At 42.8% G+C, this 22,715-nt stretch overlaps 1 protein-coding gene across 2 annotated transcripts in view; it reads right to left on the bottom strand.

Moving 5' to 3' along the window:
* The window catches only part of LOC148022750 (Major facilitator superfamily protein), a 43,454-nt gene extending 21,238 nt beyond the window's left edge, over window positions 1-22,216 (bottom strand). Inside the window, exons 1-2 of one of the 2 annotated variants that reach the window (XM_087695666.1) lie at window positions 21,870-22,216; window positions 21,631-21,775 (exon numbers count right to left, since the gene is read on the bottom strand). In XM_087695666.1, coding sequence (XP_087551792.1) covers window positions 21,631-21,775; window positions 21,870-22,113 — 389 coding nt within the window. In that variant the 5' untranslated portion in view covers window positions 22,114-22,216. Of the gene's footprint in view, window positions 1-21,630; window positions 21,776-21,869 lie in introns of those variants that run through there. The other variant, XM_087695667.1, reaches the window with a different exon arrangement.
* Between the last annotated feature and the right edge of the window lie 499 nt (window positions 22,217-22,715).

Consider the following 22,715-nt stretch of genomic DNA (forward strand, 5'->3'; position numbering starts at 1 on the left):
GTTCATGACAATCCTAGGACTGTTCAAACAATCCATGGCTGAGCTAAATCAGCTCCAAGCTCAATACCAACTGCCGGGGGGGTCTCAATAGAACATAAACAAGTGCCAAGTGGGTGAGGAGCTACCGTAGATCTCTATCATGCTGGAAAAAACGTCTGTCAACATGGCATGATTGCGCCAACTATAGATATGGGACTAGGGGGCTGCTACGAAGGTTGCAAAGGGGCGGGGAGGGAAGGGGTCCCAAGGAGCCAAGGAAGGCCACAAATCAAGCTAAGTAAGCAACCAAGCTCTCCAATGGCTGCCACAAGCTCAAACCTTGCTGTGAATCTGAGCTGAAAATTGAGTAAGAGAAGAACTCCCATACCTCATGTCGATAACGGGAAGTGCTTGTGAAGGACCAGCTCTGATACCAGTTGAAAGGTGAGAAGGATCAAAGCTTGCTTGAAAGAGCTATGGCAGGAGAGCAAGAGCAAGAAAAAGACAGAGACCAAATGGAAACTCCAACATTCACAATGTGTGACCGGGCCTTCCTTTATTCAAACTATCACTAAAAGAATAAAGAATAAAGTGACGGTGACGGGCGCCCACCACCTACAGTGTGCAATGGTGGGTAGTGTCAATGTAATAATACACGGGCGGCTAGGCGGAGGCGCCTTTACCCCCAACAGTCAATAGAGTGGTCCAATTAAGATGCACATTGTGAAGGAGTATGAGACAAAGAAGAGTTGGGCCTCGGTGAGTGATCCCTACAAGAAAGGTTAGTAGGAGTGTTGTCATTCAAATCAAGACCATGATGCCTCCTTAAGGCCTCCATTAAAGGAGTATTTACTGTTTTAGGGCTATTTTAAAGAGCTAATCATTGGCTAATGAATTTTTAGCTCAATAGACCAAAGTGGTAAAGTGGTTTTATTTTGATTTATCTTTTACTTATGTACTTATTGCTTGCTGTAAATTGCTGTAAATGAGTGCATTTTAGGGTCCACCACCCTTCTATATCCTCCTTGATTGTTGCAACCTTGTGTTTTGCTCTTGTTGTCATTCGGCTGGTGTGGCATCATTTTTAGCTAGGGGCAGTTTTGAGCTGCCAGCTGGCCTGTCTAATCTGCATGTCATTGTGGAACCTTGTGTTTGACAGCTGCATCTTGCATTTTGATCAGCCCAGCCATCAGTTTCACTCAACTGCTCACGTTTTTCTCAGATTTGCAGTCTTTTTAATCTTTTTTTTTTCCAACATCAACTTTGACTACCTGCATTTCATTCTTATTGCATTTTCTTAAGCCTGATTTACACATCTAAGGGAAGGCTCACACATATTGGTTGTCATGCCTACGTTCACTGCACTCACTTTGTATCTTCTCTGCATATCATCTGTCAATGGCTCCTCCATGTTCTAACACTGATTACAAGCTTAAAGGCCCCAAGTATCTAATTTGGAGTGCAGTATTGAAAGTGTGATTTGTAGAAATTCATCTTTGGTACTTTGTTTGCAGTAATGAAAGCATGGTTTTGTACAAAATCATCTTTGGTGCTTTGTTTCAAATTCTATCCTACATCCTCAATGACCCTTTGCTCTTCCATCTGATAGGGAGGAAGTCAACTTTGAGAAGGGACTCTAACAATGCCAAAGCATACTCGATGCTTCTTCGTTGTATCTTAAAGGAAGTCCTAACAAGGATTACCTCCTATGGGACATCTCCCAAGGTGTGGGAGCTCTTGCTTATGTACAAAGCTCCAACAACCATGAGGGATATTAATAATTACCCTTTATGGCAAATTGCAAAATATCTAGTGGATTAGTTTCGCAACATGCAGATCACTCAACTCGAAGCTCATGTTGGAAAATGGCAGCCAGCTATGGAGAGAGAGAGAGAGGAGAGAATGATAGCAAGAGAGTGAGTTGAAGCAAAAAGAGAAGAGTGTACTTGCTAGAATGAAAGATAGAGTGAAAGTACAACTTATGTTTAGGTTAAGGGTTGACCTAACCAACCTTCCACCAACTAACTAGAGTTAGGTTTATTTTACTGTAGAGTCGAGGGTCACTACTTTAAGTTTCTAAGACACTAGGTATACACATCTTATGTTGACACTTTAATAAGTGTCCACACCACATAAATTACATTGGGCGAATCGGCAAATTCTAACACCCCCCTGCGGTGCCAATGAAACCGGTCTATGACTCACATAAAGCAGTAGTTCCTTCAATCAACACCTAGTCTTTTCACACACACCCACACAAACAGAGACCTCACTTCCTCGCTCAACACCAGATTGGCCCCGAAGACTAGCGCCCCTCTTGGTATTTCTTTATCAATTAAAAGATGGAAAGTTACAAACATGAAATGTTCCAAAACACATAACATGTCAACAATTGGTATTCATCATTTCTAAGTAAATCCCAGCTGCATAAGGACAGTACAACATGACCAAAACAACATCGCATTTTCTGTGACCATAACTCAATAATTCATGTGCAGAATTGCAGTCTGCAGAACTGTATATTTACCATTCTTACTGTCCAACATATCAAGAACAACATCCCTTTTACCCCGGCATCATTCCAGCAGTAAAACAATCCCACAAACAGCACTAAAACAAAGCTGAAAAACTCTGTTCCTGTGTGGCAGGGTCATCTCTTTCTTTAGTTCCTGCATTGGAGAAGCCATCAGCTGCTCCTAAGCCTGGACAGTGAGGCTCTTGCCTCAGCAGAAGTGCAAAGAAAACACAGAACTGTACATTCGATGGAATCATCCCATCATGCATAGCATTTTCTTTGAGAATAGAGAGAGAGTTTACCTTAGGTAGCAAGCTCTGCCTCCGTACATGAGTCAGAGTCGAAGAAGTATTCTCCATAGCTAATGAACTTACAACAATCTGCCCTCAGCTCCTCAAAAACTTCATTCTTAGATCTGCCCCTTATGCCTATTACGTTTTTTTTTAATGCTCTTTCTCTCTCTCTTTTGGGAATTTGTGCCACATGGCATACATATAACAATTTTTCCGTTCAAACCTTCCAATCTAAAATTCTCCATGATCAGTGCAAAATTTAACCTCAGCACAAACCAGAGAATTAATCCTCTTGCAAAAACGAAGATAATGACACGAACAGATTCTAGGGTCCAAAAATAGTAACTCCCTAAATTTTAGAGATGGTGACCCTTGCATTCCTAAAGTTGTTTTGAGCAACTTTTATCATGGCAACAACATTAAAAAGTGTAATGTGGCTCAATTACAATGACTTTTATTCCGTGAGCATTCTCACATGTGCATCTTCTGTCTTGGCCAAGCTCATTGTCCTACACCATCTCCAATGGCTAAGCACACAGTCCCAAACCATTGGCATTCTATTCTTCAGTGCCCATTCAATATGGAACCAGTCCTAAGGCTCAGACAAACCATTAGTCCAATTTGTCCCAATGGCTACCTCTTCTAGCCATACAAAGATCCCGGCTTAATCCAAGAGAACTCTGGGGGTAAAAAACAACAGCAACTAAAGAAAAGAAAAATAAAATATTTATATAAGTAAATAAGGAAAGCGACTACAAAAAGTATCACCACCCGGTGACAGTGTGTGCAATGCTGGCTTTTGGATTCTGGTGCTTTATTTCATGTTACACCATGCCGTGAATGGTTTCACTTCTACCGCACTATCTCTGGTTCAATTTGCTTGGGTGATAACAGGTCACTTGCTATTGTTAGCATTGGGGATGTACGGCTTCAGTTCTCTACTAGCATTACTTTTCTATTACCGAATGTACGTCATGTACCTGCGCTTACACGCAGTCTTATGTCTACAGGGCGGCTTGATAATGCTGGATTTCATGTTTCATATGGGGATTCTGCATGGAAGATCTCTCGTGGCAGACTTGTGCTTGCTAGAGGTGCCGAGGCTGGCAGCCTCTATCCTCTTGTAGTTGATGGGTCCTCTATTGACCATGTTTTGTCAGTGGATTCCATCCCACATACATCTCTTTGGCATGCCTGTTTGGACCATACGTCTTTAAAGGGAATGAAAATGTTGTTTGGTTTACAGTACTTACTGCCCGTTGACTATGCATGTTTTGATTCATGTGAGCATTGTCTTTATGGCAGACAGACTAGGAATACGCATAAGAAGTCTGGTAGGACACACATGAGTGAGCCCCTAGCATTGGTACATTCGAATGTCTGTGGGCCCATACCCTGTCAATCTATGGGTGATGCAAAGTATTTTGTGATGTTCATTGACGATTTTTCGCGTAAAGTCTAGGCTTACCCCATTAAGCTTAAGTCAGATGTCTTGGCTGTGTTTCAGAGATGGCTTGCATTGGTTGAAAACCACACTGGCATAGGCTGAAATGCCTTGGGACCAACAATGGGAAAGAATATGTGTCACATGCCTTTGATCAGCCATGTGACGAAAGGGATATTAAGCATCAGTTGACCACCCCCTATACCCCACCCCAAAATGGTTTGACTGAGCAAATGAATAGAACCATCCAAGAGCGCGTATGCAGTATGCTTAGCCATGCAGGCCTACCACAGAACTTTTGGGCTGAGGCAATCAGTACAGTTATGCATATTATAAATAGATCACCTTCTGGTGGTTTGGATTTCCAGGTTGCAGAGGAGGTATAGACTCGAAAACCTCTCTCTTATGTGCATCTACGTGTCTTTGGATGTGAGGCATACTACCATGTGCCCGAAAACAAGTGTAGTAAGCTAGATCCTAAGAGTGTCAAATGCATTTTCCTTGGCTATGGAGATGTAAGCGAGATGGGTAACCGCCTCTAGGATCCGCAGGCACAAAAAGTCATTCGCAGCCATGATGTAGTCTTCCATGAAGACAAGATGCATAGGCAACCTAAGAAGGTGATAGAGATACGCAGGGTTATATTCCACAAGGAGCCACGTGCTCTTGCACAGCCAATTGAACAGCCTGCAGCCGCAGTTGATACACATAGCCAAGGTGTTGGATAAGATGCTAAACATGCAGCAAAGCCTACAGTGAGATGCTAGACGTCCACCTGATCGATTTGAGCCCTCGATGCATTATGTCTTGGTTACAAATGCAGGAGAGCCTCTCACCTATGATGAGACTATGCGCAGGGGTGACAGTCATTCCTGGAAGAGAGATATGCAGTTTGAGATGGACTCCTTGCATAAGAATATGACTTGGGATTTGGTTGCATTACCTAACGGCAAGAAGTCTTTGCCATGCAGATGGGTGTACAAGTTGAAAAGTACCCTTGGGCACCCAAGCCAACTTATAAGGCAAGACTTATTGCTAAGGATTTTAAATAGAAGCATGGAGTTGACTTTGATAAAGTCTTTTCCCTTGTGGTCAAGATGACCATCCTACGCTTCGTTTTAATCTTAGTCGCGCAGCTTAACTTAGACATGTATCAAATGGATGTCAAGACTGCATTCTTGCATAGGAATTTGCATGATGAGATTTACATTGAGCAGCCCAAGGGCTTTGCAAAACCCGACAGGGAGCACATAGTGTACAAGTTGAAGAAAAGTCTTTATGGCTTGAAGCAGGCACCTAAGGAATGGTATCATAAGTTTGATGTCTTTATACAATCACAAGGCTACAGTAGGAGTGCTATGGATCTGTGTCTTTACACGAACACAGCCCATGATGGCTCATTGCTTATTTTAATACTTTATGTGGATGATATACTGATAGCAGGGAAAGCTCACGATGAGCTGGATGCTCTTAAATCTCAGCTGAAGAAGAGCTTTGAGATGAAGGATTTGGAACAGGCCTCTCACGTTCTTGGTATGCGCATTAAGCGTGACAAGCATCAAGGACTACTCTACCTCTCACAGATGGAGTATATTCATAAAGTCCTTGAGCGTTTTCGCATGCAGAACGTGAAGCCTATTGGCTGTCCATTACCTTCTTATGTGAAGATTTCACAAGTCAAATGTCCACAGACACATGAGCAAAAGGCCGAGATGGCCAAGATCTCTTATGCATCAGCCATGGGCAGTTTGATATATACCATGATAGCCACTCATCCAAATATTGCCTTTGCAGTTGGTGTTGCGGCACGCTATATGGCTACACCTGGTAAGAAACATTGGGATGCCGTGAAGAGTATCATGAGATACCTGAAAGGCACAGTAGATATGTGTATTTGCTATGACAGCTAGGATATAGGAGTTGTGGGATACACAGACTCCAATTATGCAGGACATACAGATAGTAGAAAGTCCACTTCTGGCTATGTGTTTACCTATGCTGGAGATGCTGTCTCTTGGATGTCCAGGGTTCAAAAGTGTACGGCTCTCTCTACCACTGAGACCGAGTATGTTGCAGCCACTAAGGCTTGCAAGAAGGCCACATGGTTGGGCTGTTTAGTTTATGACCTTGGGATTAATACTATACCTACACTGCGTTCGGATTCTGAGTGCTATTCAGCTAGCCAAGAATCTAGTCTTCCATGCAAAAACGAAACACATTGAGGTGAGATATCACTTTATACGTGGGGTCGTGGAGGACAGGTCTGTTGATCTTCAAGATCTCCACTAATGAAAATCCTACAGATCTGCTCACAAAAACCTCACTACTGAGCGCTTTGCCTTTCTTAGGAGATTGATAGGCATTGGATGGAATGTTGTTTTTCCACATCCTGTTGTACATGTGTACATTGTACTGTCTTTTCTTTTTATTTTCATTCCTTACTAGGGCAGATTCGCCTTTAAGTGGGAGGTTATTAGGGATAAAGGCACCTTTGCCTAGCCACTCGTGTATTACTACACTGACAGTACCCGCCACTGCATGCTGCAGGTAGCGGGCGCCCGTCACCATCACTTTATTATTTATTCTTTTAGTCCCATTTAGTCTCTCTCTCTTTCTTGCTCTTGCTATCCCGCCATAGCTCTTCCAAGCAAGCTTTGATCCTTCTCACCTTTCATTGACGAGACTAATCACCTCTCAATTGAGAAAAGACTATCCACTCAAGACATAGCTGAAAGTTCAAACTCTTCACAATCAAGCCTAGTGGCAAGTTCGTACAATCCATTTTTGTGGGTCAGATTTTGTCTATACTACTCCTTTTGTTTTGCAAGAACCAACTATAAGTCATCATGGATACTTAGATTGGTACCGGTATGCTTTTGAAGAAAACTCTATGTCCAAAGATATTCCACAATATAATCCTTCATTCTCTATTTCATTGGAGTATGAGTTTGGTGCTTTCCATTCACCTTACATTTCTTGCCCTTCCCTCCCACATTCACTTCACATTTAGATTCCTCTTCTTTCAATCTAGAGACATACAATAGGTTATCCAATCTTAGTGCACATTGTCTTTGATGCACATCAAGCTTCTAGGCCATCACTAGACACTCAAACATATACGATTCTGTACCTTGGTTGCTCAGGCCAAGGGTCTTAAACCCATACCCAAAATAACCTCATCCCCAACTAAGGGTCTTCTACCCACACCAAACTTGAATCCAATCCTTAGTCCTAAACCAACCTTAGTCCCTTCCGACAATGGTAGTGCCACTCCAAGGAGGTTAAGAGGGGTCTTCCCCAGGAAGTTAGCATAGTTTCTCCACCCCCTGGTATCCGAGTTCATCAGTGTGGCTGCCATTAGTGCACTGGATCCTGGATCTCCCCTCACTCAATGCCTCATAGCATCACTAACTGATTTGGTCATTACCTTCCCCTAGACTAGTCTCTTACGAGTCCTAGGTCACCCTTAGAAACCTTAGGCTGGTTTCCTTTAGGCTTAAACATATTTTTTAAATCCTCATTGCATTGTTTTTTCATTTCACTCTCGTTTTCTATTTTGTTTTACTTTGAAGCATCTCACTACTAATCTCTGTTTTGCATATTCTGATCTCTTGCAAAGTTTTTGTATTTCAATGTAGAGCTAACATGCAGGTTTGCGCCAATCCTTCCTATTGAGAAACCCTTCACCCATAGTTTGTGTTTTGCATTTAGGGTTTGCAGCCCCAAAAATGGGCGCCACCCTGGACTGACTGTGCTTGTTTATAGGCCACTCTCTCATTCATTCCTTACAGCTGATTCTTTAGTCCGTCACTTCCTCTCTCTCTCCATCAGTCTTTTGACACTCTCTCTCTTCCATCATCTCTCTCTCTCTCTCCTCTCCTACCACTGTCTCCACACTCTCTTGGCGCCAGCCTTGATCTCCAGTTGGCTGCGTTTATGGTGGCTGTGTGCTCCTCTTTAGCTGGTGTCCATCCTCCATTGCTGGCAACAACATCTTCTGTGCTCCTACACCTTGCCTTTGGAGTCCACGCTCTCTTGCGTTTGCGACACCTCCTCATCCTGTGTTTGCAAACTCAGAGGCTTCTTCAACAAACTTCCTACACTCCCAAGGCTTCCTTTGTGCTACGGCGCACTTGTATCAAATTCACTTCATCAGCATGATTCATCTTTCATCATCTTTTGTGTTACTTTTCTCTCTCAGTGTTTGCCGTACGCACTGTGTTTTCCCTCGCAAACTCTACTCTCTCTAGTCACTTAGTCATTTTGATACTTCCTAGGCTAGAGACATGGGATGCGCATCGTTCCTTTCATGATTTCATCTTCCTAGGAGATTTACTCTCCTATTAGCACAGAGGCTTCCCCTCTCGAGACAGATTGTGCAACATGTCTCTCGATGCTATCATGGTGGTGATTTCTACCTTGCTCTAGTCGAGGTGCTTCATCTTCATCTTCATCTATCACCATGGTTCTCAACACCACAAGAAAACCGACATCAAGCTCCTCTTCCTCCTTCAGCTTTGACATCTAGGGTGGAGAGGGGTTCCTTCCCTTTCATGATATCATAGTTTTTTTCATATGTGCATGTTTGAGCAAGCAAACATTTGAAAAAATTGGAGTATGTTATTCATAGCATACTTGTCCTATCAGTCCAAGTATGTCGCACATAACATATACTTGTCTTGTCAATTTTTTTAAAAAATAGTCCTAAGTGCCTAGAATCGAACTATTTTAGGTTATTTTTTCCTATCCTTTGAATTTTATGGCTACAAATGTATTTGAGAATCAGTATTGCTTCACACTGTAACAGGTGCTTTAAATGTGTATGTCATGAAAAAATATGGTTAATTAAATGTATACTAGTGGAAAAGTATGTTAAATTTCACATATGGTTCAAAGAGTATAGGTGTCATGGAAAAATATGGTTAATTAAATGTATACTAGTGGAAAAGTATGTTAAATTTTCAAGTCACATATGGTTCAAAGAGTATAGGTGAAACATACATTTTTCATACTTTCATATCCATATGCATACACATATGAAAAACGAATGAAAAAACTATGCACGGTATTCTACAAAAAATGGCACTTATCTTCGATATTTGCCTCCCCACCCCTATTGTACCTTCTCTTTTGCATTGCATGATTTCATCATCCTTGTTAAGGACACTTGGGCAAGTAAACAATCTCCCCACAAGGGACATTGTCCAAGTGGCACCTACTACATGTGCATTCTCATCATGTAGCACACTACTATGCATCACATTGTGCAAAGTACTCCTAAGTAGCTTTTGAGTTGTCTACACCGACAGCTCTTCACCACCTCACCATACTTCATCACCCTTTCCTTAGACATCGACACCCTCCAGTGGTTAGGTTAGCTTGTTTATCTTGTGATGTGTTCGATCTAACCATCCCTTTTTCTTTCTCCTCATGGGATATACTTGAAAGGTCTCAAACCACATCTTTCACTTTCCCCCAAAATGGGGGTTCAATGTGGTTCACCGTTCCATATACCTTTGCAAGTAGTAGGCCCTCAAGGCCATTGGACAGCCAACAAGCGCCCTTTGCCCAATGCCTTGGCCTCTCTAGGGTGATCACTTGGACTCCCTTGGTAAGATAACCATCACCTCTATAGTCTTGGTAGGCCACAAGGCAGTCAACATGCACCCTTTGTCCCATGCCTTGGCTACTTTGAGGTGGGACACCTTGGGCTAAAAATGGGCTTGAGCTTTTCTTCCAGTCTCTTTTTGGTTCTAGCTTTGGGCCTAAGAGGGGGAATTGAGCTAAAAATTCATTACCCAATGATTAGCTCTTTAAAACAGCCCCAAAATAGTAAATTACTAGAAGTTTCATTAACCGAGGAGCTATTCTAGAGAGTTTTTGTGTCCCAAAGGAAAAACCCTAATTTGAGAGGATCCTTCTGTATCTATAAATAGACAGGCTGCCCACCATCCAGCCCACCTTGTCTTGCAGGTTTTAGCCATCAACTCTCTTCCACTAGCTATCCAACCCCCAAGGGCTGATGCTACGTGTTCTACAACTATCACCCACCCTCCCACTATTACCAATGATCAGTTGCCATCATCTTCAAGCAGTTACATTGCTCGCTTTACCAAAGCCAACCCCAAAGACCATTGCATTCTAGTTTCCAATTTGCTATCTTTCAATTTCGAGCATCGGCACAATTTGCATTTGCATCTACATTAAATCCTTTTTGTGTTTTTGGCACTTTTCTTTATCAACCTTTACTCCAACTAACTATTGCGCTCGAGATCCATCTTCGGTGGACTACACACATCAACACCTCCCTAAACCACTCCCACAAGAGCCACTAATTGTTGGATAGGTCTGCCCTTGAGCATCTTATACATTCTTTCCTTCATTTACAACATTGATTCATTTAATTCAGAGTTCTCTTTCTTCTTCATTTGTGCTTGTGTTTTGCGTTTTGAGTTTTGTGTTTAAGGTTTGCATGTATTGCGATATTGTCCAAGTTATTGTGTTTCAATCATGTTCATATGTTTTATGTTTTCTCTATGCAAACCCTAGCATATCTTCACATGGTCTAGATTACCCCATGAAAATTGAGATGAGCCGACACCCAATTGAGCCCAAAATGTTATTGCTCCTTGTGCTACTTCTTTTCACATTAATTCCAAACACCTGTTATACAACTAAGAATTGACTGAGCTAGTTCTCCAACAACATTTGGAATAATAGCAAGATATCCTCTATATTCAACAACCACTAAGTTCTATTTGCCCCTTGATCCTATATACATCTAAGCACAAGTCAAATCAAGAACACTTGCATGCAGATTTTCAATGACTAGCCATATCAAGCCCCAAATTACCCCTTTGTTGTTACATGCAAATAGCTCGCTTGTAGATCCAAAATCTCCTCTATTCAACTATCCATTGACCAAATTTACACAACCACAACAAAATCAAGTTGAAATTTGAGGCTCAAATCTCCAATTTTCTTCCCCGAATGGCACGTGCATCAAGTCTACATGAGAGAGAAAATTTTGCAATTTATCTATCAAACAATGACCAACACCAAATCTCACATAGAAACATGCCAAAATCGGGTTTGTTGCTGCACTTTGAAATGGTAACTCTAGTGGCAATTTTGATGGTGTTAACAACTTTGAAAGGGGGATAAAACCCTAGTGCAACTAATGAGCCGTCCTCTTTTGCCACTACCTCTTCCTGAGTGAAAAAGAAAATTATTGCCCTTGTCCTATCGTGAATCTGTGATCGACAGCTGATTCAACATCTCTAAACTCTCCAAATCACATTGTCTTGATGCCATGACGCTATAATAGCTCTCTCTCTCTCTCTCTCTCTCTCTCTCTCTCTCTCTCTCTCTCTCTCTACCCAAAATTGAGATCTCTTCCCTCAAATTTGCCAAATAGCTTTATACGACCTTGCATGGCACCCAACCTTAGCCAATTGCCACATGTCAAATCTAGCCATGCAACCTCAAACTCTACACTTAATTTCCAGCCAAGTCTAATTGATTAAATTAGGCAAATAAACCATAAAGGATGCATCCATATGCCAAAACCAAAGATTGTTTTGACTACCAATGCAAAGTATCGTAACACTAGCTTTCCTCCTCAAATAGAGTGGTAAATAACTTGGTTAAGCAATAATTACAGCAAGTATAAAATTCACTGTGGGAGCTCTCGCTCAACCGCCAAGACTCACGGATCGCTTATTGCTTCAAGCGTTCTAAGACGAGCACTAATAGCTACCTCTCACATAGCCGACACGCCATCCATCTCTACGGGTGTAGTGAGCTTACCTCCATGCCCAATCAAGTTACCTCCTCTCCCGAGCACTCCGGTAGCTCCATGATCCAAGTGCAAGCTTCAAGCGAGCTCCATCCTTAAGCTCCCCACTCCAAGCTCCATTGCCGCGAGCAAGAGAAGAAAAGAGAAGAGAAGAAGAGAGGAGAAGATAGAGAGCTTCTCCTCCCCGGTCTCTCACCCTCACACACTCACTCCCTCTCTCAAGCACAAGCTCAAGCAAGCAAGAACAAGAAGAAGAGGAAGAAGAAGAGGAGAGCCACTTTTGGCCACACACAAGAAGAGCCTTCCATTCACTTTTCAACTTTATATACAAAACCCTAAATCCCTTTTGGGCAATCATCCCCGTATCCCTTTTTTTTACATGGTCGGCCATGGCCTAGGCCCTTTTTCCCCTTGTCCTCCTATCTTCCTAACTTCCTTCCTACCACTCGTCTACCTTTACAATTTGCACGGATGAGAGTCCGACGCTCTTTAAAATAAATCTTGGTGCGCCTTGCGCTCTTTTACACGAGTATTAACTTGCGCTCCTCTTGTGCACCTTTCTCTTTGATTTAGAACTTTTCTGCACTTCTTGTATTTCCATATTCTTCTTGGCGCGCCTTCGTCTTCTGTTTCACTTTGCTTTGGTCTTGTCTTCTGCTTTAGATTTTTCAGCTTTTCCACCTTGTTCGTTTGAGGGTTAACATTATCCCCCTCCTAGACGAGTACCAGTCTCATGGCACTCATCGTCGTAGGTAGCAGGCTTTGGCATGCACTGAAGACATGGGTGGAAGGGACAGCTGTGGTTTGCTGTGGAGGAGTTTTGGTGGTGGTGCGGATGAAGGTTGTTGGGGGCATGTGGTTGATGATAGGGCTGGAAGTTGCACTCATGGGTTGGCACAGGTGTTGATATTCTGGGGATTCTGTGGCCGATGATTCTTGGTGGGCTTGCATGACGATAAAGGATAAGAATTCAGAGTTGAGTGTTGATGAAGGGCGAACAACACTTTCGTTGGAATCTTCAATACCTACAATTGAAAATCTCTCATATGTGATCTCTCCCTCGGAGTAGTGCTAGTCTTTTTATTGTGCACACGACGTAGTTCGATTAGTTTGGGAGACAGGTCGAACTCTAAGCAAGCTGAGAGTATTGTCCTGCACTTGAGGACCCAAACTGTGTATATAGTTCAGTGCAGATATTGATGTGAGTGCTCGTGTATACTTAGATATTACGTAGTTAGAATACCGCGGGTCTGGTTCCTTGTAACAATGTGTGGATGAAGCAAAGTTGTCCATGTTGAGAAGTACACATGAAGATGTATGAGACATTCTTTGCGTTGTGACAACACGATGTAGCATAATTGAACACATTGACACCGAACTTTTGGTAGCTAGTAGCTCAGTGGCTTGCTCGACGAGTACAGTGTACTTTTCATGGCCATTCGTGCAGTGCTTACCACAATCAATTGCAATGGTATTAAGGCGGAGTGCAAAAGGGAATCGTGCAAATGGGTCAAGGTAACAGATCTAAAGGCGAGACAAGCTCCCTAGGTATGTCCTACCCTTGATGTGCCCTGAACAATTATGGGTGATGTTAAAGGGCTAGGGAACTAGGAACGGAACCAGCCGACCAAGGTCACTGAACATACCTAATTTGAGGACCCCTAGGTTCTGTGCTCTAATCGTGGGTGCTTCTTTTCTTTTCTTTTCTTTTTTCTTCTTCCTTTTTTTTTAAAAAACTTGCCTGAGTACAACCATTGCAATATGTTGAGGCTATCAACCTTTCGATGGGTTGGAAAATGTCGAGATTCGAAGGCTCAGGAAATGGATATTACAAGTGAGATTTGAAGGCTCAGAAAATGTCAAGAAACAGTTGTTGAGATGGGGAGATACACTGGAGTTTTCGCACACTTCTTTGTAACGTGCGATGTTGGTACAATTGAGGTAACAGCTGCCGTGAGTGCCAGGTGTAGTATTTGACCCTGAAAGAGAGAGTGGCCACCACTGATCATGCTTTGGGCCATGCGATATGAGCAATCGGCAAGGGTGATTTTCACTTTCGGCGGTAAGGCTTCGTCATGGCTCTTTGAGAGGTTGGTGGTCTTGCGGTGACTTGGGCATTGAACACTTTCGTACAAAGACCTCTATCATCTTGCATCCACTTGACACTTCGTGAGAGTATATGCAAGTCACATGCATCAATTATAATGACCAGATGCAACACAAAAGGATATTACTTTATCTAAATCCTATGGTGTTGACTGCGATGCATATCATCGGCGCTTGTTAAAGACGTGACATGTATTAGTAGTCGGTAAGGGAGGTTAAGGGTAGGCACATATCGCTCTGGTGGAGGCGCTTGTGCCTTATGCTCCCTTCTACGGAGGAGAGCTTCCTTGCATGTGCCAACTGCATTGTGTGCTCCATGACGGCTACTGTGGGAGAATCTGCAAAATGTGAACCAAGGTTAAGCTTTGAGACAGGATAGAATTATTTACATGAAAGGGATTAAACAGTGGATTATCAAATGCATATGATGAGGAGGGGTGAGGTGAGGTATGCAGTGTTTGTTGTAGAGGTAAGGTATGCAGTGTTTGTTGTAGAGGGACGGCCCCCGTGATGATATTGATCTTGCTTCGACTGCGGAGCGTATTCCAGCCATTAGCAAATCTTGGCTTATGCTAAGTTGCGTGGACTGGTTGTGATGGAGTGGGGCAGGGCTCGTCCCCGCAAGGATAGACCGAAAAGGGGAAAGGTGTATAGCAGGGGACAGCGCCCCGTCTACGCTATCAAAGATTGTTGATCAGGGCTTCCTATGGCGGTAATGAGGGTTGCATGCCCTCCACCTGGGGGCGGAAATGATCACACGACTTCCAGACGTGTGGTGAGAGAAGGACCTGAGAAGCTCAGCCTGTCAAACCCAACTCTTCTCCTTGCGCTTGACTATCATTGCTTGTGTGTATTGATATTATCTATACAGGGCTACAAAACTCATTGTTTATTTATGTACATATTTACGAATCCATGTCACTTCGTAAGGATAAAAACCAATTGTAGAACTTAGGATTGTACTGGAGTGTGGCACACACATCCAGTACTCATGGCAGCTTACTCAATAACAATAGATATTTTGCAACATCGAGTAGCATGATACCTTGTCTGAGTCTACTCACAACATGTAGCTCCTCCTCAATGAGAACCTTATCAATTAGAGAGTTTTCTTGGTCAGTTTCGACTAAGTCCATACCCCGAATGACAATCAGCACTCGAAAGAAAGTTGATGCCACGTAGGTTGGGTCTCTTTGAGACCGCCATTTGGCCAATCGCTCCTCTGAGACTCTCATAATCTGGGCTCCTAGTTCGGCCATTGTAACGCGGTTTTCAAACCAACGTTTTTCAAATTGACTAGGACCCTCTGATTGTCACTTTAGTTGCTCTATCTCTAAGAGATTTGGTTGGCATAGCACATCATTGAATGTCACAGTTAAGCATAGTTCATCAGCTTCCTCGTCAGAGATGAGTCGCATGCCTTCATGCAGGAGCCTGTCATAGTGCTCGTCAAGATGTTCTTGCTCTTCCCACGATAGAGGAAATGGCAAGTATTCTTCCAACTGTCCCCTAGGGAATGCGCCCATGTCTGCAAGGACATAGACACGTGCGGATACTTTGAGTTTAGCATCCAACTCAGTTAAGCATTCTATGTTCAATGAGGGTTTGCTCAGTTGCTATCTCATGCAAGGTTCTAGGAGTTTCCCAAAGCTTTAGTATAGCTGGGGGCTCAGGCCTAGATGAGCAAGATTGGTCAACGCTAGGATTGCTTATGCTCTCAGGGTTTCCGTGTTTCTCTTGAGACCTTGCTACTATTGTGTCATGGTTCTCCTTGGATGTGACCAGTATAGTCTTTCACCCTATTGTGACAGTGTTGTATCCACTCTTGATTGGTCAATGCGAGTTCTGTTTTGTCGGTGAATTGAGTGTTACAAGCAACCGTTGATGGTAATGGTTGCTTTGATTTTTCAAAGCACGTGGATGCGTCTGAGATTTCACCGCTACTAGGAGAGATGGCAATGGGTTCATTCATGGGTGGACTCAATGCTTTATTCCTCACCTCTTCGGCACTCTTGGTCTCAATCTTCTTGGGGTCTACAACCACTTGCAACTGCCGTTGTTATTTTCGTTCTTTTCTCTTCTTTTTCTTAGGCAATCGAGGTGTATCACCTGAAGACTCGAGACCTTGAACTAGGTCAGTCGTTGATGTGCTTGGCTGGGCCTCAGCGTTCTCTTTCTCTAGTATGTCCTCGTGGGACATAGCTATGGCCTGCTCAACAACCTCACTAGGTTGTGAGGGTACAAGTGCCTCTCTTTTTGGAGAGCCTAGCTTTTCAACTGATTCCCCTCCGTTTAGCTCCTCGTCTGATTGCATTGGCATGTGCTTTTGGTTGGGCATTTGCTCTAGACTCTTGTCCCTACCCATTGGAACGTGTCTCTATTGCTTCTTATCAGTGCAGGTGTTGTGTTTAGAGCTGTTTTTCTCTTGCTCAGGAGGTTTGGGTAACTCTAATGTAGAACCGAGAGATAGTCTAGGATTCTTGTCAGGTAAGCTTGGACGAAACCAATTGAAGAAGTCAGGGTTGTATTGATGGGAAGCATAGAGATCTAGAATTGCAGGGTCTTAAGTGAGGCAAAAAACATATACACTAACATCAAGAACCATGCTCCCTACTCCCAGCCTGCTATCCACGTGTAGATCTTCTTCTAGAAGCAGTTTATCATACAACGAATGTTTTTGGACAGTGGCAGAAAGCTGGACCTCATGGACCACTGCCAACACTCGTAATGAGGTTGGGGCAATGTACGTGGAATCATGTTTTGATGTCCAAAGGGCTTTTCTTTGCTCAGCGAGTGTCATTAGTCGGTGGCCAATTTTGGCTGCCAAACTTTGATTGGAGTACCATTTCTGCACGAACTCACCTTGTCATTTCCCTTTTCGTTTGATTGCTTCGATCTTTTCCTTGTTTGTCTCACATTGCGCAGTATAGAGTGAGGGTATCAAGCGCAATTCTCTAGCTATGGCCTTCGGAATATCCTTCATGACTTCTTCGGCGATAGCTACACAACGGGAGCAAACATGTTGCTCATCCCAAGTCAAGGGTTCGGCTATGAGCTTTGTGTGCTCTAGTGTTGGCCTTCCCATGTCCACATGGACGTACGCATGTGTGATGGTTGTCAGCTTGTGATCAAGCTTTATCAGGCACTTCTTCTCTGGTTCATTGGTCAGATACGCCATCTCCTTGGCCAAACCTTTAAGAGATTTCTCCTCGAGCCTAAGCTTTAGGTGCTTCAGTAGTGCTAGAGGTGTCAAGGATGTTGGTTGCGACACCTCTTCCACGGTTGAATTGCTAAGGACACGTTCCGCAAGGGGCATCATCACGGCCAAAGACTGTGACTGCTGTGATTTCTAATTGAAAGTAGTAGCAGCTAGTTCAGTGGACTGGCTACTGTTAGTAGATTGCAGTGTCAAGTCCTCAGGCAGATCGGAAGTGGTTGTGTCTTTTGTTGCCCTTTGAGCATTCACTTCTGCAGATTGAGCCTCAGTTGATCTGGTCACAATAGATTACACATGCATATCCTTGGGCCGAGAGCTACGAGTGGTGTCACGTCCCACCTCTTGGACATTTGGAAGCTTAGATGAAGATAGAGATTGGGATTGAGCAGCTGCACTTGACGACTGTTGTTGTGCTTCCTGTGTCCGTTTAGGAAGAGGGTGTAGGAGACTTGGGACTCCTAAGTGGCTTTAACACTGGCTGGGAGATTTGCTCATGGCTGTTAGATGATTTTGCCATTTGCTTTGTTGGGCATTTAACCTTGCCATGAGCAATGTTGTGCCTATGATGCTTGTTATCCACTTGGGAAATCAAAGGCTCCTTGGGCACTAGTGGCTTTTACATACCCTCAACAATTACATCTGATATCTGCTTGTCAAGCACGCTAGACTAAGGATCTACCCTTCAAATAGTCCGGTTCGGTTTCTTGATTTCGATCGTGAGGGGCTCAGTCACCCCAATGTTTTTGACTCAAGACTTGGTTTTTCATTTAGATTTCCTCCTGCACTTCTTCGCTCTTGATACGATCTGGCCTTCAGCTGACAAAGGTGGTTTAGACAGGGGTTTTGGCATCCAAATCCATTGGTTACCTGCGAATATCCTTGAGCACGTAGCAATGCTTTGGATATCCATCGTATCGTTGTGTTGGCTCTCCATCAATACCTTCGTCTATAAGGCTTGGGCTTCTTTTGTGGTCTTCTACGATATTTGTAAGTCCAAAGCCTATCCTTGGCATTGTCTCCTGACCTTCTTGTTTCAAGCATGGCCTCACTCATCGGTTCTCTTTGTTCAACATGCGCTTATACCAACTCTTTCAACAAGTCCTTACTCTCATTACTAGGCTTGCTTGTCATGTCGAAATATTCCTTGTCTTTCCCTCGAGGTTTAATGAGGTTACCCTTGCTAAAGGTTGTAACTATCCTCACACCCGGTAGTGTTAAGTGTATCCTCTATGCTACTTAATTAGCCTCACACTTTGTCGCCCTTTTGAAGGATCTTCCTAGGAGGGTTTCTTTTCCACAATTAGCACTATTTGGAGGAACATGGAATAGGATAGGCAAGTTTTCAGTTTCAATGGTTACAAGGATTTTGCACTTTCCCATAAGTGCTTGTGGGTGTCCCCCATAAGAATTAAGAGTTGCATCAGTTGGTGCGAGCTCTGGTTGCCCTAGTAGGGTCCATGCTTCATAGATTACGATATTAAAATCAGCTCCTTCATCGATGAGAGCATCGACACAGTGCTCCCTTTTTGCAGTGAGTTTGACCCTAAGATAAGCAGGTGGTACTATGTCTTCATCTTCCGAGTCTTGGCTTCTAAATTTAAGCCTTCTAATACATGCCCTTGAGTCCCTAACTGCACAACCAAATGTGGATTCTCCACTAATGTCTTGGGTCGTCTGTGCAGTGCTGTTCAAGGAGCATCTATCGTCATGACTATCATGTAGGAGAATCTTACAATTCAAGCAAGGGATAATAACCATTGTTTCTTCAAGAAGCGACCACAAAGCCGAGATCTGTGGAAGGCTGAAGCCATTGAACCCAAATGTAGATAGGAAAAACCTACATAGTGCATTCAGTGGTCTCCATGAGGGCTCATTGCCTCACGAGGTCTTAGAGACTCCTTTTGTTCGCAAGGGCTTAGTGTGCATCATATGCCTCTTATTGCCTTGACCATAGAAAGTTAATAGTTGATGTAGAACAATCTTTATTGCCTAGAACGAAGAGGTGGCACAAGGAGCTCATGGAAGTAGATGCATATGCTCTGATGGAGTAGAGCGCAAAGGTCAATGACCACAACCTTTAGTGGAGTGACTATTCTTGCCCCAATAATTGCACCCAATGGTCCATGCTTCTTCCTTTGAAAAAGAAGCCATAGCACCAATGTACATAGCCCGTAATGGGCGGTGGGATGGAGAAGAATTTGGAATCTAACAATGTTACTACTCCTCACAACCTTTATTCACCTTCACAAAGGATGAGGATCTTTAGCTCTTGAAGCACCTTTGATATGATACCTTTAAAGAAATAGTAGCATTTGCAAGCAGGAACACAAAGTGTGTATAACAAACATTGTGACACAAAACTTAGAAACACAAAAAGTGAATGTCATAATGGCTAATAGAATGGAGTGAGCCTCATAGTTTCGTGTCTTTGAGACTGGTATTGAGGTGAGTAGACTCAACTCAATGACATCAATCAAAGCTCATAGATGACTACATTTTCAAGTTGATCAGATGGCAGCACTTGTCAAGAAGAATTCTCTGTGGAGGGAGTGAAACCACATTCTCTGAGCATAGGGTTTTGAAAAACACATCAAATGATGATGGACAACAGTACAAGGAGCAAAATGCAGTTCTCAAGAGTTGTCAATGATGAAGATGATGACATAATCTCTACGGAATGATGCCTACTATCAAGACCACTATGAGGCAGCCAACTAGAGGAGAAAACACAAAAGCAATAGGTCCAAACCTTCATCAATGAAATGCAAGATGTTGGATAGACGGTGACTAGTAATTTGGGCATTGGGTGACTATCTGAGATTACTAATAGTAGCAAACCCAAATCTAACAACTACTATTGTTAATGTTGCTAACTTGCTAGGAACCTCAAAGACTGCAAAATGCAATGGCTGCAAAAGTGCCAACAACTATAGGAGTGAAGAAGGATGCTTGGAATGTAATGCTCCATACCATAATGATAAAGCCTTTCGTTTGTAGAAAGCCCTCTATGGGCTGAATCAAGCACTGCATTCCTAGTTTCATAGAACGGACAAATTTCTTAGACCACATGAATGTTGTTCTACCCTTGTGATCCAAATCTTTACATCAAAACCACTTACGAGTGAGATTAGCTATATTATTTCTTATACAAATGATCTTTTGATCACCATCTTTAATTCCACCACTATAGTAGATATCAAGGTACACCCGACAAAATTGATGCCAATGCACAAACAATCATAGCTACTTCAATGGAACTCTTCAAAATTGAAGTAGATGAAAAAATTATAGAGTTTGTGCATAATTTATTAATGTGTTCTCTCTCCATTGCTAGGATCCCTATCAAAACTACTTTGGGCGAGATAACACATTGTTAGGATCCCTATCAAAACTACTTTGGGCGAGTCATTCGTAGGTTTAACAATTTGCGACAAACTACGAGCTCTTTTCCTAACTCACATTTGATCCGTTTCAATCTAATTGAATTATGTCTTCATGTAGCAAAAACACGATTTAATTGTTTCCCAATTACTAGTTTTAGATGGATAAACTCCAAGGATTTGAAGAATTTTAAGGTACAAATATATTTATATTGGAATCAATTTAATAATTAATATTGACCAAGCTTCCTTAATTTTTTTCCCCTTCTTGTGATTTATATGGAATTAGGACCCAAAGCGGTTGATCACCTATCTTACTTCTTAGGCAAGGAGGTTCTTGCTAATAGGTGGAAGGCATATCTCTTGAGAAAATTGTACAACTCTCCACCCTTTATCATGTATGGCACTCACGTAAAGCATGGATGTTGAAATTTGCATCTATTTTTCATCCTACTAACTTTTCGTTTCTCTTGGTAGGCCCATCGTACGAGGCAACAATGGTAAACGGCTTCATCCATCACATTCATATAGCAAATGGTGCAATCTCAAGTAAGAACCACAACTTTCAAGGGTTGTTAAAAAGAATCTAAGAGTCTGGATATTGTCGTTTTGATTTGCTCTCAACAATCAGTCAAGATGTACTGAGGTTGCCACACACCAACCAAGCTTTGGTCCAACGATTTGTTCATTTAGATAAGACCTCCTAAGTGCCAACACACATGATTTGTAAATCAAATTGAGATTTACTAACTGCAAACACCTCTGACTCACACAAATTACAAGGCCGAAAATCTTGAGAGCTCTCAATGGCCCGTTTAAAAACAGGAAAACATAGTCAATGTCAGCCAAGCATACTAGTTACTTAATTGCTGTGATCATTTGGGGAAGTGGTACAAACATGTGATCACAGATGATTCCGAGGGAAGTCCCAAGGACAAGCGAAGCCGCATGCGAAACAACGAGATAGAAGGCAATGTCCTCTCGCTTCAGACCTTTACCGGTTAGGAATGACTCTCCGGAGATAAGCTGAAGACTCTCTGCAGCTGGACAAATACAGAAAAATCCACAAATGTTTGTGTGAGATATCAATGCAGGCCAAGATCTGACCAAGAGTAAACTTATGGTTGAGTTTCTCACCAAGAGCGAGGTAGAAGACGGTCAAGAATCTGCGCTGGAAGGACAGGAAGGAGGCAGGTAGGAAGATGGATAGGAAAGGCGTGCCTTTGTCTCTGGAAGCAGATCGGTTGCGGTAGAAGATGAGAACTCCTGACACGGTCAGAATGCACGGGTAGAGCCAAGAGGGAGTTCGCCATATCTCCTGCTCCTCCTCCATGTCGATGATCAACTGTAGCCTTGCGTCTTCGTGATGCACAGTCCGCATCCCCCATCAACTCTAAAGTTCTTCCTTAGAGTAATTGCAGCCTTAGGCAAAGCTAAGATGAAGTATCTTTAGTCTGCTGATAGTAGGAATAGTAGGGTTCTTATGGTAGGAATAGTAGGGTTGTGGGAATAGTAGAGTGCCAAATCTAGATAGGAAATTTTGGTTTCTCCTGCAAGGACTATGAAAGAAGAATATCCTATTCGAGGTGGGGTTTTGTGTAGGATTAGCTAGATCCATATCTACGCGATTGACCCATCACATTCTCAATAGAGATGGGCAAATGTAAACAGTATATTATTAACATTGCCCTTTAGGGCATATGCTTACACAATGGTGCAGTGATAAGGTGGCCCAAGTCCCAAAAAAAATTGCCCATTGTTAACCTCCATTAAGTGGTCCACCTAGCCTTGAAATGTGTCGATATCTTGCTTTTTGAGAAAGAAGAGTTTACCTAGAAAATTAAAGAAAAAGGGTGTTCTCTCTCTCTCTCTCTCTCTCTCTCTCTCTCTCTCTCTGTGAAGAAACAGAGATTGTACTGTTGCTTTGTGGATTTCCGCAAAGCCTTTGACATGGTTCCGAGAGAGAGGCTTTTCAGACGCCTA

The sequence above is a fragment of the Lygodium microphyllum genome, chromosome 16 (genome assembly GCF_053477565.2).
Source record: "Lygodium microphyllum isolate KBCC chromosome 16, Lygodium_microphyllum_v1.1.10, whole genome shotgun sequence".
Classification (NCBI taxonomy): domain Eukaryota; kingdom Viridiplantae; phylum Streptophyta; class Polypodiopsida; order Schizaeales; family Lygodiaceae; genus Lygodium; species Lygodium microphyllum.